Source organism: Etheostoma spectabile, chromosome 5, assembly GCF_008692095.1.
Source record: "Etheostoma spectabile isolate EspeVRDwgs_2016 chromosome 5, UIUC_Espe_1.0, whole genome shotgun sequence".
In the NCBI taxonomy this organism is placed as follows: domain Eukaryota; kingdom Metazoa; phylum Chordata; class Actinopteri; order Perciformes; family Percidae; genus Etheostoma; species Etheostoma spectabile.
Window position 1 is genome coordinate 36,350,741 of NC_045737.1, and position 12,544 is coordinate 36,363,284.

At 44.8% G+C, this 12,544-nt stretch overlaps 2 protein-coding genes across 2 annotated transcripts in view; one reads left to right on the forward strand and one right to left on the reverse strand.

Moving 5' to 3' along the window:
• The first annotated feature begins 2,018 nt into the window (after positions 1–2,018).
• On the forward strand, positions 2,019–8,115 carry crygs2 (crystallin, gamma S2). Its single transcript, XM_032515257.1, has 3 exons — positions 2,019–2,177; positions 3,518–3,760; positions 7,729–8,115. The coding sequence occupies exons 1-3, from the start codon at positions 2,169–2,171 to the stop codon at positions 7,999–8,001; spliced, it is 525 nt and encodes a 174-aa protein (XP_032371148.1). The 5' UTR covers positions 2,019–2,168; the 3' UTR covers positions 8,002–8,115.
• A 147-nt stretch (positions 8,116–8,262) lies between these two features.
• The window catches only part of lcmt2 (leucine carboxyl methyltransferase 2), a gene marked incomplete in the record, with an annotated part of 16,349 nt that continues 12,067 nt past the window's right edge, over positions 8,263–12,544 (reverse strand). Inside the window, 3 exon segments of the mRNA XM_032515244.1 lie at positions 8,263–8,711; positions 9,963–10,098; positions 10,691–10,878. Coding sequence (XP_032371135.1) covers positions 8,547–8,711; positions 9,963–10,098; positions 10,691–10,878 — 489 coding nt within the window.

A 12,544-nucleotide genomic window follows, 5' to 3' on the forward strand; every position in this document is an offset into this window, starting at 1 on the left:
CATAATAAGTATTACAAGTAAAAGTACTCTATGCAGAAAAATCCTCACAGTTTAGAAACTGGAGAGGATCCAAACAGTCGTGTGATTAATGGTCAAATCCTTTCAGCTGGACTCATAGGTCGTTACAATGTTTCATTCATAATAAAACATTTTATAAACTACATGTGTTTAGTGTGCAAAGATCTTAGTGTGCAGAGATCTTAGTGTGTAAAGATCTTAGTGTGTAGAGATCTTAGTGTGCAAAGATCTTAGTGTGCAGAGATCTTAGTGTGTAAAGATCTTAGTGTGTAGAGATCTTAGTGTGTAGACTAAGATCTTAGTGTGCAGAGATCTTAGTGTGTAAAGATCTTAGTGTGTAGAGATCTTAGTGTGAGATCTCTGTAGTGTAGAGTCTTTAGTGTGTAGAGATCTTAGTGTGAGAGAATTAGTGTGCAAGACTTACGTGTTAGGATCTTAGTGAGCAAAGATCTTAGTGTGCAAAGATCTTAGTGTGCAAAGATCTTAGTGTGTAAGATCTTAGGGTGTGCAAAGATCTTGTGTGGAAAGATCTTAGTGTTAGATCTTATGTGTTAAGATCTTGTGTGTAAAGATTCTCTTAGTGTGTAGAATCTTAGTGTGTAAAGACTTAGTGTGTAAAGATCTTAGTGTGTAGGATCTTATGGTGTAAAGATTTAGTGTGCAGAGATCTTAGTGTGTAGAGATCTAGTAGTCTAGTGTGTAAGATCTTAGTGTGCAGAGACTTATGTGTAATAGATCTTAGTGACAAAGATCTTAGTGTGCAGAGATCTTAGTGTGTAGAGATCTTAGTGTGCAGAGATCTTAGTGTGCAGAGATCTTAGTGTGCAGAGATCTTAGTGTGTAGAGATCTTAGTGTGTAGAGATCTTAGTGTGCAGAGATCTTAGTGTGCAAAGATCTTAGTGTGTAAATGTTTATTAAGTAAAAGTATGTAAGAATAATCCATAATAAGTATTACAAGTAAAAGTACTCTATGCAGAAAAATCCTCACAGTTTAGAAACTGGAGAGGATCCAAACAGTCGTGTGATTAATGGTCAAATCCTTTCAGCTGGACTCATAGGTCGTTACAATGTTTCATTCATAATAAAACATTTTATAAACTACATGTGTTTAGTGTGCAAAGATCTTAGTGTGCAGAGATCTTAGTGTGTAAAGATCTTAGTGTGCAGAGATCTTAGTGTGCAGAGATCTTAGTGTGTAGAGATCTTAGTGTGTAGAGATCTTAGTGTGTAGAGATCTTAGTGTGTAAAGATCTTAGTGTGTAAAGATCTTAGTGTGTAAAGATCTTAGTGTGCAGAGATCTTAGTGTGTAAAGATCTTAGTGTGTAAAGATCTTAGTGTGTAAAGATCTTAGTGTGCAGAGATCTTAGTGTGTAAAGATCTTAGTGTGCAGAGATCTTAGTGTGTAAAGTAACTAAAGCTGTCAGATGAATGTAGTGGAGTAAATATTTCTCTCTGATATGTAGCAGAGTAGAAGTAGAAAGTGGCGTGAAAAGAAAAGACTCAAGGAAAGTACAAGTACCAAAACATGTGTACTTACGTACAGTACTTGAGTAAATGTACTTAGTTACATTCCAACCCAGTTTTTACTTAAATAAAAGGATCTGAACACTTCCTCCACCAGGGAACGCGGCTTTGTCTGGATTCTTCCACAATGCAGACAGAAGTCATGATTTGGCAGTCCCACCTGGTGGGGGCAAGCTGTGGAGCTGGCATTGTATGTTTGTGTGTGTGTGTGTGTGTGTGGTGTGTGTGTGTGTGTGTGGTGTGTGTGTGTGTGTTGTGTGTGTGTGTGTGTGTGTGTGTGTGAGGAGGGAGGGAGGGAGGGGGGTGGGGGGGCACCGGACCCGGCCAGTATGAGAGTGGGGTGAATGGACGCTAACCATGCCCGCCATTATGGCCGTAATCCTTCCTCGCTTTTCTGGAAAAACTGAATAGCACTAGAATCACTGACTCAATTTTTGGATCTCATTTTCATGACAAAGCGATTGTTCCCTGTTGTTTTTTGTTTTTTTTTGCCTCCACTGTTGCTATTTATTAGCGTGGGGGAAAGCGGGGATATAAAAAGGGACTGGTGAGAGGCCAGAGCACACATCGAGACCTCGGGGGGCAAAGCAACATCACCAGGCTATCCCACACACTACATCCAAGATGGGCAGGGTGAGTGAAGAGAAACTGGGACTGGCAGAGTCCGGTAGCACCGGGTCACGGAGGTCAAGTAGGCGTGTGTGGGTTTAAAGTAGTGGACAGAGGCTGGATTATTGGGGTGGGATCCTAGCAGTACTACGTGGTCAGCTGGAGGGTAAACCCGCACCGCTTACTAAAAACAAAACATCGCCAAAAGAATGCGTTTCCAACGTCAGAAAAGCTTTTTGGAAAGTCTGTGTGATAAAACAGTGGCGGTCAATTGGGAATTATAGGGCGGCAACTAACGAGGATTTTAACAGTCGATTCATCTGTTGATTGTTTCGTTGAATAACTGATTAGTTGTTTGGGCTATAAGATGTCAGAAAATGGTAACAAAAAAAATAAATCTGTCGTTTCCCAAAGCCCAAGATGACATCCTCAAATATATCTTATGTCTCAAATCAAAGTTACTCAGTTTACTTTCACAGAAGAATGAAGAAAACTAGAAAATATTCACGTGTAAGAAGTTGGAATCCGTGAAGTTTGACTTATTCTTTCATGAAGTAACAACTCGCATATCCAGAAATTCTTCTGTGCAGCTGAGTTGGAACAGAAGACAAAATCCCGTAGTTTGCTCTTGCATCATCGATTATTTGCAGCAAAACTAAGGTTTCGGTAAATAAACTGTAGATAAATAAACGGTGACGCCATAGCAAGAGTAGAGAGCGGGATGTTTTCCTTTGTTCCAAACGTATTCTTTCACAGGAAAGGATTTAAACCGATTCATTGATTGTCAAAAGGATCGATAGTGTATTTTCTAGTTGGATGGGAGCTGTAGGACGTAGCCGACCTTTCTAAGGAACTACGCATTAAGAGAAACAGACGATCTTGGTAAAAGCGAAAGGCGCTGACGCACCAAACAGATTATCGGCCGTCGGACAGTCTGGCGAGGTCTTGATTTGACTTGTTGATTCAGCCGGTGGGCGGTCGACTCAAGGACCAATCGGAGGGCTAGCCCCAGACCGGCGAATCAGTGCACGAGAAAACCTCAAGTGACAACGCCAGTATCTTCTTATTACTACTTAATACTTTCTTCCTCTGAGGAGAACAATGACTGATAACACTGTGCTCTGTCTTTACTGGGTCTAGAGAGATGTTCCGTCATTTTTGGTTTTCATTTTTTTTGGCGACAGCAGAGCGTAACCTGCTGTTACGGAGACGTATTACGTCTCGCACATGTGCAGAACGTGCGCTCAAGTTAGCGTTGCTTCAGTGTGCTTCGAGGCAGTCCAACTGCCTCTTCTACCGAGGGTCGGGTGGGTGTGTTAGAGCCTTAAGACCCCCATGTGTTGTCCCCCCCCCCCCCCCCCCAGATTGTCTTCTACGAGGACAAGAACTTCCAGGGCCGTCGCTATGAGTGCGACAGCGACTGCTCCGACTTCCACGCCTACCTGAGCCGCTGCAACTCCATCCGGGTGGAGAGCGGGGCCTGGGTGGTGTACGAACGGCCCAACTACATGGGCTACCAGTACGTCCTGACCAGGGGGGAGTACCCAGAGTACCAGCGCTGGATGGGCCTCAACGACAGACTCAGCTCCTGCAAGATGGTCCACTTTGTAAGTCAGCCATCGCCTCTGCTCTGCTGTACAGTAAAACATTGACATACTTTTGTTTTACTTGAGTATTTTTGTTTTATTCACTCCACTTTTTACTCTAGCACCAGTCTGGATTTGCTCTCTGTGTGATGCTCTTCTTAAAATCCCTTCGCTTCGGGAAACAACAGCCAACTTAGAGCTTTCAAGATATTGGCGGATAATCGTGCAACAAGGCCGGCCGGCTCGGTTCTTTCTGGGAACGATTGTAAAGATTTACAAAGAATGTGTTTATGTCATTTCATCTCTAACTGGGACGTTTCGGGAATAAGTGGTGGGATCGCTGGGGACGAAGTACGCCCAGAGATACACCGGTAAGAGCTAGTGAGGTTTAACCATGTATCAGCCGATTCAAACATCTCAGGTTACTGTATAATGTGAACAGTTAACTTCATTTAATATCGAATGTGGCGTTTCCTTTTGCGGGTGTCCCACCCCGAGACTGTTGAGCAGAGCCACCACTGCTGCGTCTGGAGCTCAGCTCCTCCCAAGACCACTGTGATTGGTTTAAAGAAATGCAAACAACCCAGAGGGTTTTTTCCCTGTGTAGCCGGACCTTAACTCCGCAGCGCTGTGGAGATACTGTAGGTCTGCCAATGTGAGACTACTCCTCCACCGCCGTTACAACTTGCTTGGCTGGTACTCACTTGGATGAAATGATTCACTAGTAATAACAACCCAATGATGCAGATCTCTTAATTAACCATTAACCTGTGAAAATGTGACTATTAGCAGGGGTTTTTCCTCAGCTTGACTTTGTGAGTTATTATCGAGGTTCATGACAGTCAGAAGTGAGGTGTGCTTTCTTATGGACCTGCGATTAAGTCCAGGGATTTTGGACCGGGATACATGATGGCCTATGTGGGACTGCAGCGACCCAGGATCCAGTCAACCCCAGATTATCTGTTCTATGAGGTAGATAGATAGATAGCAGAAAGAAGCTGGGTCCAGACAGATTCTTTTAACCCATGTCATGTAAAACGGGGGGAAAGGGGGAAGGTGGGTACTTTCTGGCTCTCCTAAGAAGCTTTGTGCTGGTGAGACGTCTATGATGGGCGTACGGTTTTTCTGTTTATACCTACTTGGTTTATGGTGTGTCTATTTTGTTATTATTCTGTTGTATGTATGTGCTACCGTATGTATATGTCATCTTTTCTTCATTTTTCTCCATTCTTCAAGGGTGGGGGGTAGTGGTGAGGGTTGATTTGTTTATGTTGCGAGTTGGATGCTTTGTATTTTGTTAAAAACATAAAAAATAAAAAAGTTAATTTAAAAAGGCGCGCTGATAAAAGCCACAGTGAGTGCAGGGGAGAGTAAAAACCAACGGACGGGCACATCACAGAGGTCGTGCTATGGTGTCGATGCTATCAGTAACTGCAGGGCTTGGTCGATGAAGACCAACACGTGACCCCGGTCTATTTGTATGATCGGGCTTCGGACCAGCTGACCCACAGCCTGCAGGCAGATTCAGGGACGCCACTTTAATGCAAAAATCTATCCAGTTTGGACACGCTGCGTGTTAACAGTTTTGCACTCTTTATAAAAGGCAGCCAAACAGAAGAGATGGTGATGGGACGCCAGTTACGTTATTGATGTGGTGATCTCTCTCTCGCCATTGTGAACTCGTGTTGGATGGCTTTCAACGCGAAGACTTCAACACTGCCATATCTTCACATACACGGCTATTTCCGCTCTACTTCCATTAGTGTAAATAGAATTGGGACTTTCAATCTTCATTCCCGGGATCTTTTCCTTCCATCTGAACAAGTTACAGAAATCCATGAAACGTAAAGAACTGGTCTCATTGATCGCTTTTAAGAGGATGTTGATTGACTCGGAGGCGGACACATCTGGCTGTAGAGGTTTTGCCTGATGTGTTTAGGGTTCTGGTTGACTTTGAGGGGTTTGCTGTTCCAGTTGTTTTATGTTTTTAGTGTTTTTGTGTATTTTGTGTTTGTATGTACAGTACGTGTGGTTGTCTTGGCCAGGACACTCTTGAAAAAGATTTTTTTTAATCTCAATGAGTCTCTTCCTGGTTAATTAAAAGGTAAATAAAATTAAAATAATAACTCTGAGCCCACTTATATATGCGAGCGGTTCCCAAACTTGTCCCCCCCGTTTGTGGATACAAATATTTTCAAGCCCCCTCCAGGCTGTAGGGACAGGGGAGAAACAGAGCAAGTGATCGGTGTATATATATATATATATATATATATATATATATATATATATATATATATATATATGCCTATATTTATATATTAGTTAAACTTGGCATCCAAATCAGGCTCCTTAGGCTACATTTACATAACTGCGTTTTGGTTTAAAAACAAATATCTTTTGCTATGTTTACACCTCTCATTCCCCCTTCTCTGGTGTATCCCTCACTCATTCCCCCTTCTCTGGTGTATCCCTCACTCATTCCCCCTTCTCTGGTGTATCCCACACTCATTCCCCCTTCCTGGTGTATCCCACACTCATTCCCCTTCTCTGGTGTACCCCACTCATTCCCCTTCTCTGGTGTATCCCACACTCATTCCCCCTCTCTGGTGTATCCCACACTCATTCCCCCTTCTCTGGTGTATCCCTCACTCATTCCCCCTTCTCAGGTGTATCCCACACTCATTCCCCCTGCTCTGGTGTATCCCACACTCATTCCCCCTGCTCAGGCATTTCAAAGCGTTTCCACCGGAGACATTTGAAAACCCTTTTGACCCTGTTTTGGTTTTTCATCTGCAGGGTTGTGTGCAAACGGAGACAACACCAACACTGACGCCCACGTATCGCCGCCTGATTGGGTCATATCTCTGAGACTAAGCTACTAATGTTACCATGGCAACTACCAGCAATGGGCGGAGTCTACGTGCTGCCTCCCGTTTACCCCGGCATGCGCGTGCCCGGTATACGACAACGTTGATGAGATATTTTGGTTTGGCCGATAGTTTTAAAACGGAGATTCGTTCTTCTACTGGAGCTACAAACACTTCACTTTTGGCTCATAACTCCGCCGAAAAACACGTGTCACGTTTCCTAAACTCAACCGTCTCTTTTTTACTAAAGCCCACCCCGTTCTTCTTTTCCAAAACCCAACCCGCGTGTCACGTTTCCTGAACGCAATCGTCATTTCTTTGATAAGCTGTTTTCTGTGATACCACTCCAAGTGGTGTGTCTGTTTGCGTCGGCTGTATACAGCGTAGACATACTTGTGGATGGCGCCCCTCGTCGTTTACGCCATGTCATGATGTCATGATGTCATGATGTCATGATGTCATGATGTCATGATGTCATGATGTCATGATGTCATGATGTAGTTACGTTTTACCTGGGAGTCCTTACCAACTTGTCCATGCTTTGCTAGAAGTGCAGCAGAACCATGCGTTATTGATTTCTATCTAGAGCACCACGCTTTCATAACTAAGCCCCCCACAGACTTTAAAACATTGCTAACTAATAATAATAATAATACATTTTATTTATAATGCCCTTTACATTTCAATTGAAATCTCAAATTGCTAAACTGTGCTCCATGGCTGCAACACAACAAGCACCTAGAAGTACGATGGCTGCTACGGAAACCAAAACTTGCACGTGTTAAGTTTGGTACCAATGTTCAGATTATATAAAAATAAAAATAAAAAAATAAATTAAAAAATAAAATTGAAATCTTGATTTTTTTGCATCAAGTTGGAAGTGGTTGACGATGCCGATCCGACCACTGATACGTGCAGGGCTACAAACATGTTTTCCGTTTGTTGGATGCAAATCTCACCCCCCTATATATCCCCCCCTTCCCCTTTTCTCTTACGCCACATTCCTTCTCTATTCTTTCTCAACCCGAAACTACTCCTCTCCCCTTATCTTCCACTCTAACCCCCCTGTCACCTACTCCCATACCCCTGCCACCTCCCCCCCTTCCTCCCGTCCCCTTCCAGACCAGCGGGGCCCTGTACAAGATGCAGCTGTATGAGAAGGCAGACTTCGGGGGCCAGGCCTTCGAGGCCACGGAGGACTGTCCCTCTCTCCTGGAGAAGTTCCGCTGGAGGGAGGTCAACTCGTGTAAGATCTTCGACGGCTGGTGGGTTTTCTACGAGCACCCCAACTACCGTGGACGCCAGTACTTCCTGGAGAAGGGGGAATACCGCAAGCCGGGCGACTGGGGCGCCGTCAGTCCTACGGTCCAGTCTTTTAGGCGCTTCACTGAATGATTTAACCTCTATCCAAAACGTTAACTCAAAAAGTCGATATTTGACTATGATTTTATTTGACTATTTTGTGATTTTGAACTGTGGTCTCACAAATAAAAAACCTGCCCAGTAAAAGCAGACTGAAGACATTTCTTTGGATTTTCCAAACATTAGTTGTTTAATGTCTTTTGAACCGTTTGTGCCCTTGTATAAGCGTGATTTATGGTTAATTTATAGCTTTCACTGTAGACTACGTAAGTGGCCTAAAGTTTGTCCCTTTATAGAGGTGCACGTCAGGCTACGGCGTAGGGTCCGTGTCTCCACGTACCTATGTACGTACCCACAGTGTCATTTTAACGCAGAAACATACATCACGCTTACTCAGACATAAAACACATCAGGGCTCAGTAACAATAACATGTGTCTGGAGAAGTAAGCTCTATTCAAACTGTCCAAAATCTTAAGTTTATCCATTTCATCCCATCGGAGAGGACTGACGGTTGGAGTTCGGACTGCCACAAGTCACTGATTTGAGCGGCTTGACCCTTTCATAGAAACACTTGACTTCATCCCAGCGCAGGTCCGAGGTCCACGGTGACAGGCTGAGGGTTGAAGTGAGTCCCAAAAGAGAAACAGTTCCCCCCCCCTCCTATCAGGAGCAGCTGTGGTTCCTCTGAGTCCGTCAGCTCAGAGCAGAACGAGTGGAGCATCAGAGGCCAAGGCACCGACGTCTAGAGATGGCACAACACAGACATGTATCAGACGGTGCCTAGTTTAATAGATCCTACCCTACCTGAGGCTACATGACCAATGAAAATGCATTGCACTTGGACCTTGAACAAACCCAGACTCCTACATAGGGTCGGGTGTTGTTTGGATTTGTACGGTTCTGGTGCCTTTAAAAAAGTCTTTCAATGTTTCAATAAATTCGACTTCTTCCCCCTTTGAACGTAATTGTTTTAAAAGATTTGTTGCATTTTGCAATGTCGGAATCCTTGTTTTTTTTTTGGTAGCTAGCTAACGATAGACTCAATTATGGAACAAATAATAATCCAGATTATTTTGGTCAATATTGAAATCCAGATTATTTAACACGATTACTCATTAACCTGTGGATATAATGGATAGTGTCCAGGGTATAATCTTTTAGTGTCCTTTATCTCAAAGAGTCTTTGGATCAGAACGACACCTGTGTTACTACTGGGATGTCACACATAACTTTACACAGCTAATGAACATTTCCAGATACATAACACAATATTTCATCACACGTAACATTTTCTCTCACTACGACCACTATTAGCCCACTGTCACTACTAAACCTTGTGCTTGTCATTTTAAACTGCGGTGGATTTCTGAGGACTATGGTGACCTGGTCCTCAGGTCTCTGCAGGGTAAATCCAGACAGCTAGCTTGACTATCTGTCCAATCTGAGGACTATGTTTACCTGGTCCTCAGGTCTCTGCAGGGTAAATCCAGACAGCTAGCTTGACTATCTGTCCAATCTGAGGACTATGGTTACCTGGTCCTCAGATCCTGCAGGGTAATCCAGACAGCTAGCTAGACTATCTTCCAATCTGAGGACTATGGTTACCTGGTCCTCAGACTCTGCAGGTAATCCAGACAGCTAGCTAGACTATCTGTCCAATCTGAGGACTATGTGTTACCTGTCCTCAGGTCCTGCAGGGTAAATCCGACGCTAACTAATCTGTCCAATCTGAGGACTATGGTAAAACTTTGAAAGTACACACGTTCCACCAAAAACAACTTCCTTCCTGAGACTATTTTGCAGCGGCACCGCGGTTTATCTACGGTGATAGCACCGCCCTAAACAATTGTGATTGGTTTAAAGAAATGGGATTAAACCAGGGCATGTTTTCATCCCGTCCCCGATTGCTATGTGGACTAGCCAGACCCTCTTCCAGAACGCTTTGGAGGAAGGTCTGGCAAAGCAGGCCTAAATGTACAGTATGTAAACTGACCGTGTCCAGGCTGAACTCCACACTGCTGCGCGTGGTGAGGTCGATCACGACGACACCTGGTACACCATCTGAATGCAGCCAAACTCCACCAACCACGAGCAGCTTTTCACCAATCACATGGGCAGAGTGAGAGTACCTGAAACAATGCACATAAGCAGGTGGTTTAACACAGACACCATGGTTTTGTTTCAGGGATTCTGTAGGTTTCACCAGGTCAAATTTAAGGATTTTCATGACCTCTTTAAAACCATTGCGAATGACATTTAAGGCCTATATAACAAAATAAAAAACAGAAACCAAACCCCCCCCCGTCAATTTCAGAGTCCAGAAACATGGGTAAACCTGCACTTCCCTATAGCTGAAGAATGAAATCCGCTCCGACAGAGACTCGCCCAGCTTTGCACTCGGCTGCTATTTAAGTTGCATTTTGGTTTCATTTATAGTCGTAATACAACAAATTATATTTTAAGTAGAGAAAGAAAGAAAGAAAGAAAGAAAAATAACACCACGGAAAAAAACTAACATTTTAAAGGGCTGCGGGAGCATTTCAAATGTGAAAAGGTTTACCCATTTAGCATAATTTAAAACCTAGAAAACAAATTTAAGACTTTTTAAGGCGTACAAATTTAGATTTTGAAATGTTCAGCCTTTTAAGACTTTTTAAGACCCCCACAGAAACCCTGGTATTAGTAAATTGAATGACGTGAAAGCTTAGAAACATAACAGACCTGGGAACAGGAGGGGGCTGCACCTCTACCCTTTCCCAGGAGAAGCCTCTGTCCGTGGGTCTTAACAGTGCTGTGTCCCCCAGTGGTGATCCCCTTCGGTCCAGTCCTCCAAACACCACCATACCTCCCTGATATGAACATGCTGAGTGGGTATGGCGGGCCTCCGGTGCTGAGCCCTCTACCGGGATCTGTAAATAATATACAAACGCACATTTTAATGTTCCTCTCCTAATGGCTGGTTCAGGCTTCTTGCGTTCAACCCGGTCAGCGCGGTGTGAATCGGGCTTAAAATCTTGGAGTGCCCAAGATGTTTGTGCTGCACTGATTGGCTACAGGAGAGAAGAAGTGTGTTCTTTGAGCCGCTCTGACTGCAATCAGTACAACAGCCCAGGCGGTCTACAGCTTTTATGGACTCGTACGACAGGTCTGGACCACGTGTCCAAATTCAACGTACGAGAAAGCTGGTGAATGCCACAAATTCTCTTAATTTCGTTTGAAAGTGTTACTTAGTTACTGTAGAGGCAAATTGTCCTCAGACTGAACAAAACAAATAGAAACAAATAAAAAACTCAACGAGGCCCTGAAGGAGCGGATCTTACGCGGAGATAAAAACGTTCATTGTCCAGGCAGATGGCTCTCTGGGAGGTTTATTAATCCAATATCTCGGAAAAACAACATTTCACACAAAGGAGCAATGTAGGCTCTGGTAAAAAAAAAAGATCGGACATCAGCCGTCCCTGGTGTCCCCCTCCCACGTCCCTGTTCCCCCATACAGGTACCACACTCGTGTTCCCCCTCCCCCACATCCCTGTTCCCCCATACCGGTACCACGATACACCCTGGTGTCCCCCCTCCCACGTCCCTGTCCCCCCCCATACAGGCCAGCACCCTGGTGTCCCCCCTCCCACATCCCTGTCCCCCCATACAGGTACCACACCGGTGTCCCCCCTCCCACGTCCCTGCTTCCCGCCCCCTACAGTACCCACACCTGGTGTGTCCCCCTCCCACTCCCTGTTCCCCACCATACAGTACCACACCTTGTGTCCCCCTCCCCAGTCCCTGTTCCCCCAACAGTACCACCACCTGGTGTCCCCCTCCCACGTCCCTGTTCCCCCATACAGGTACCACACCTGGTGTCCCCCTCCCACGTCCCTGTTCCCCCATACAGGTACCACACCTGGTGTCCACCCTGTGGTCCACCACCCTCCCCAGCCCCTTTGTTCCCCCATACAGGTACCACACCTGGTGTCCCCCTCCCACGTCCTGTTCCCCCATACCCACACTGGTGTCCCCTCCCACGTCCCTGTTCCCCCTAGTACCACACCGAGGCCTGGTGTCCCCCACTCCCACGTCCCTGTTCCCCCCCATACAGGTACCACACCCTGGTGGTCCCCTTGACCCCGGCGCGCTGAGGAACCCAACTTCTCCCAAAGTCCCCTGTTCAACCCCATACATAAACGTAAATACGTAAACCCCACCCCCGACCCAAACCTGGTGGCTAAGGCTGCCCGGTACCTTCAAAACAAAAGCACTAACAGATACTAAAATAAATTAAAATAACCCAAATAAAATACTAATGATACAAAAATGTATGTAGCTTTATAATTCAAGCAAAGCTGAAATTAAATTAATAAATATTTAATAGTTCCAACAATAACAAAATAATGAATAGCTCCAACACTACAATCCTATTCAATGTAATTCTAAGTGGAGAGATCCAAGATCATCTCAGTGCTGGCAGCACCTGTTACTAAATATCACACATGGACAGGGACTGACCTGAGTCCAGTGCTGCAGGTCTGGTATTACACATGGACAGGGACTGACCTGAGTCCAGTGCTGCTGGTCTGGTAT

Coding starts and splice junctions, on each gene's coding strand:
- crygs2 (XM_032515257.1), top strand. Junction 3,761..7,728: donor CCTGCAAGATGGTCCACTTT/GTAAGTCAGCCA, acceptor GTCCCCTTCCAG/ACCAGCGGGGCCCTGTACAA.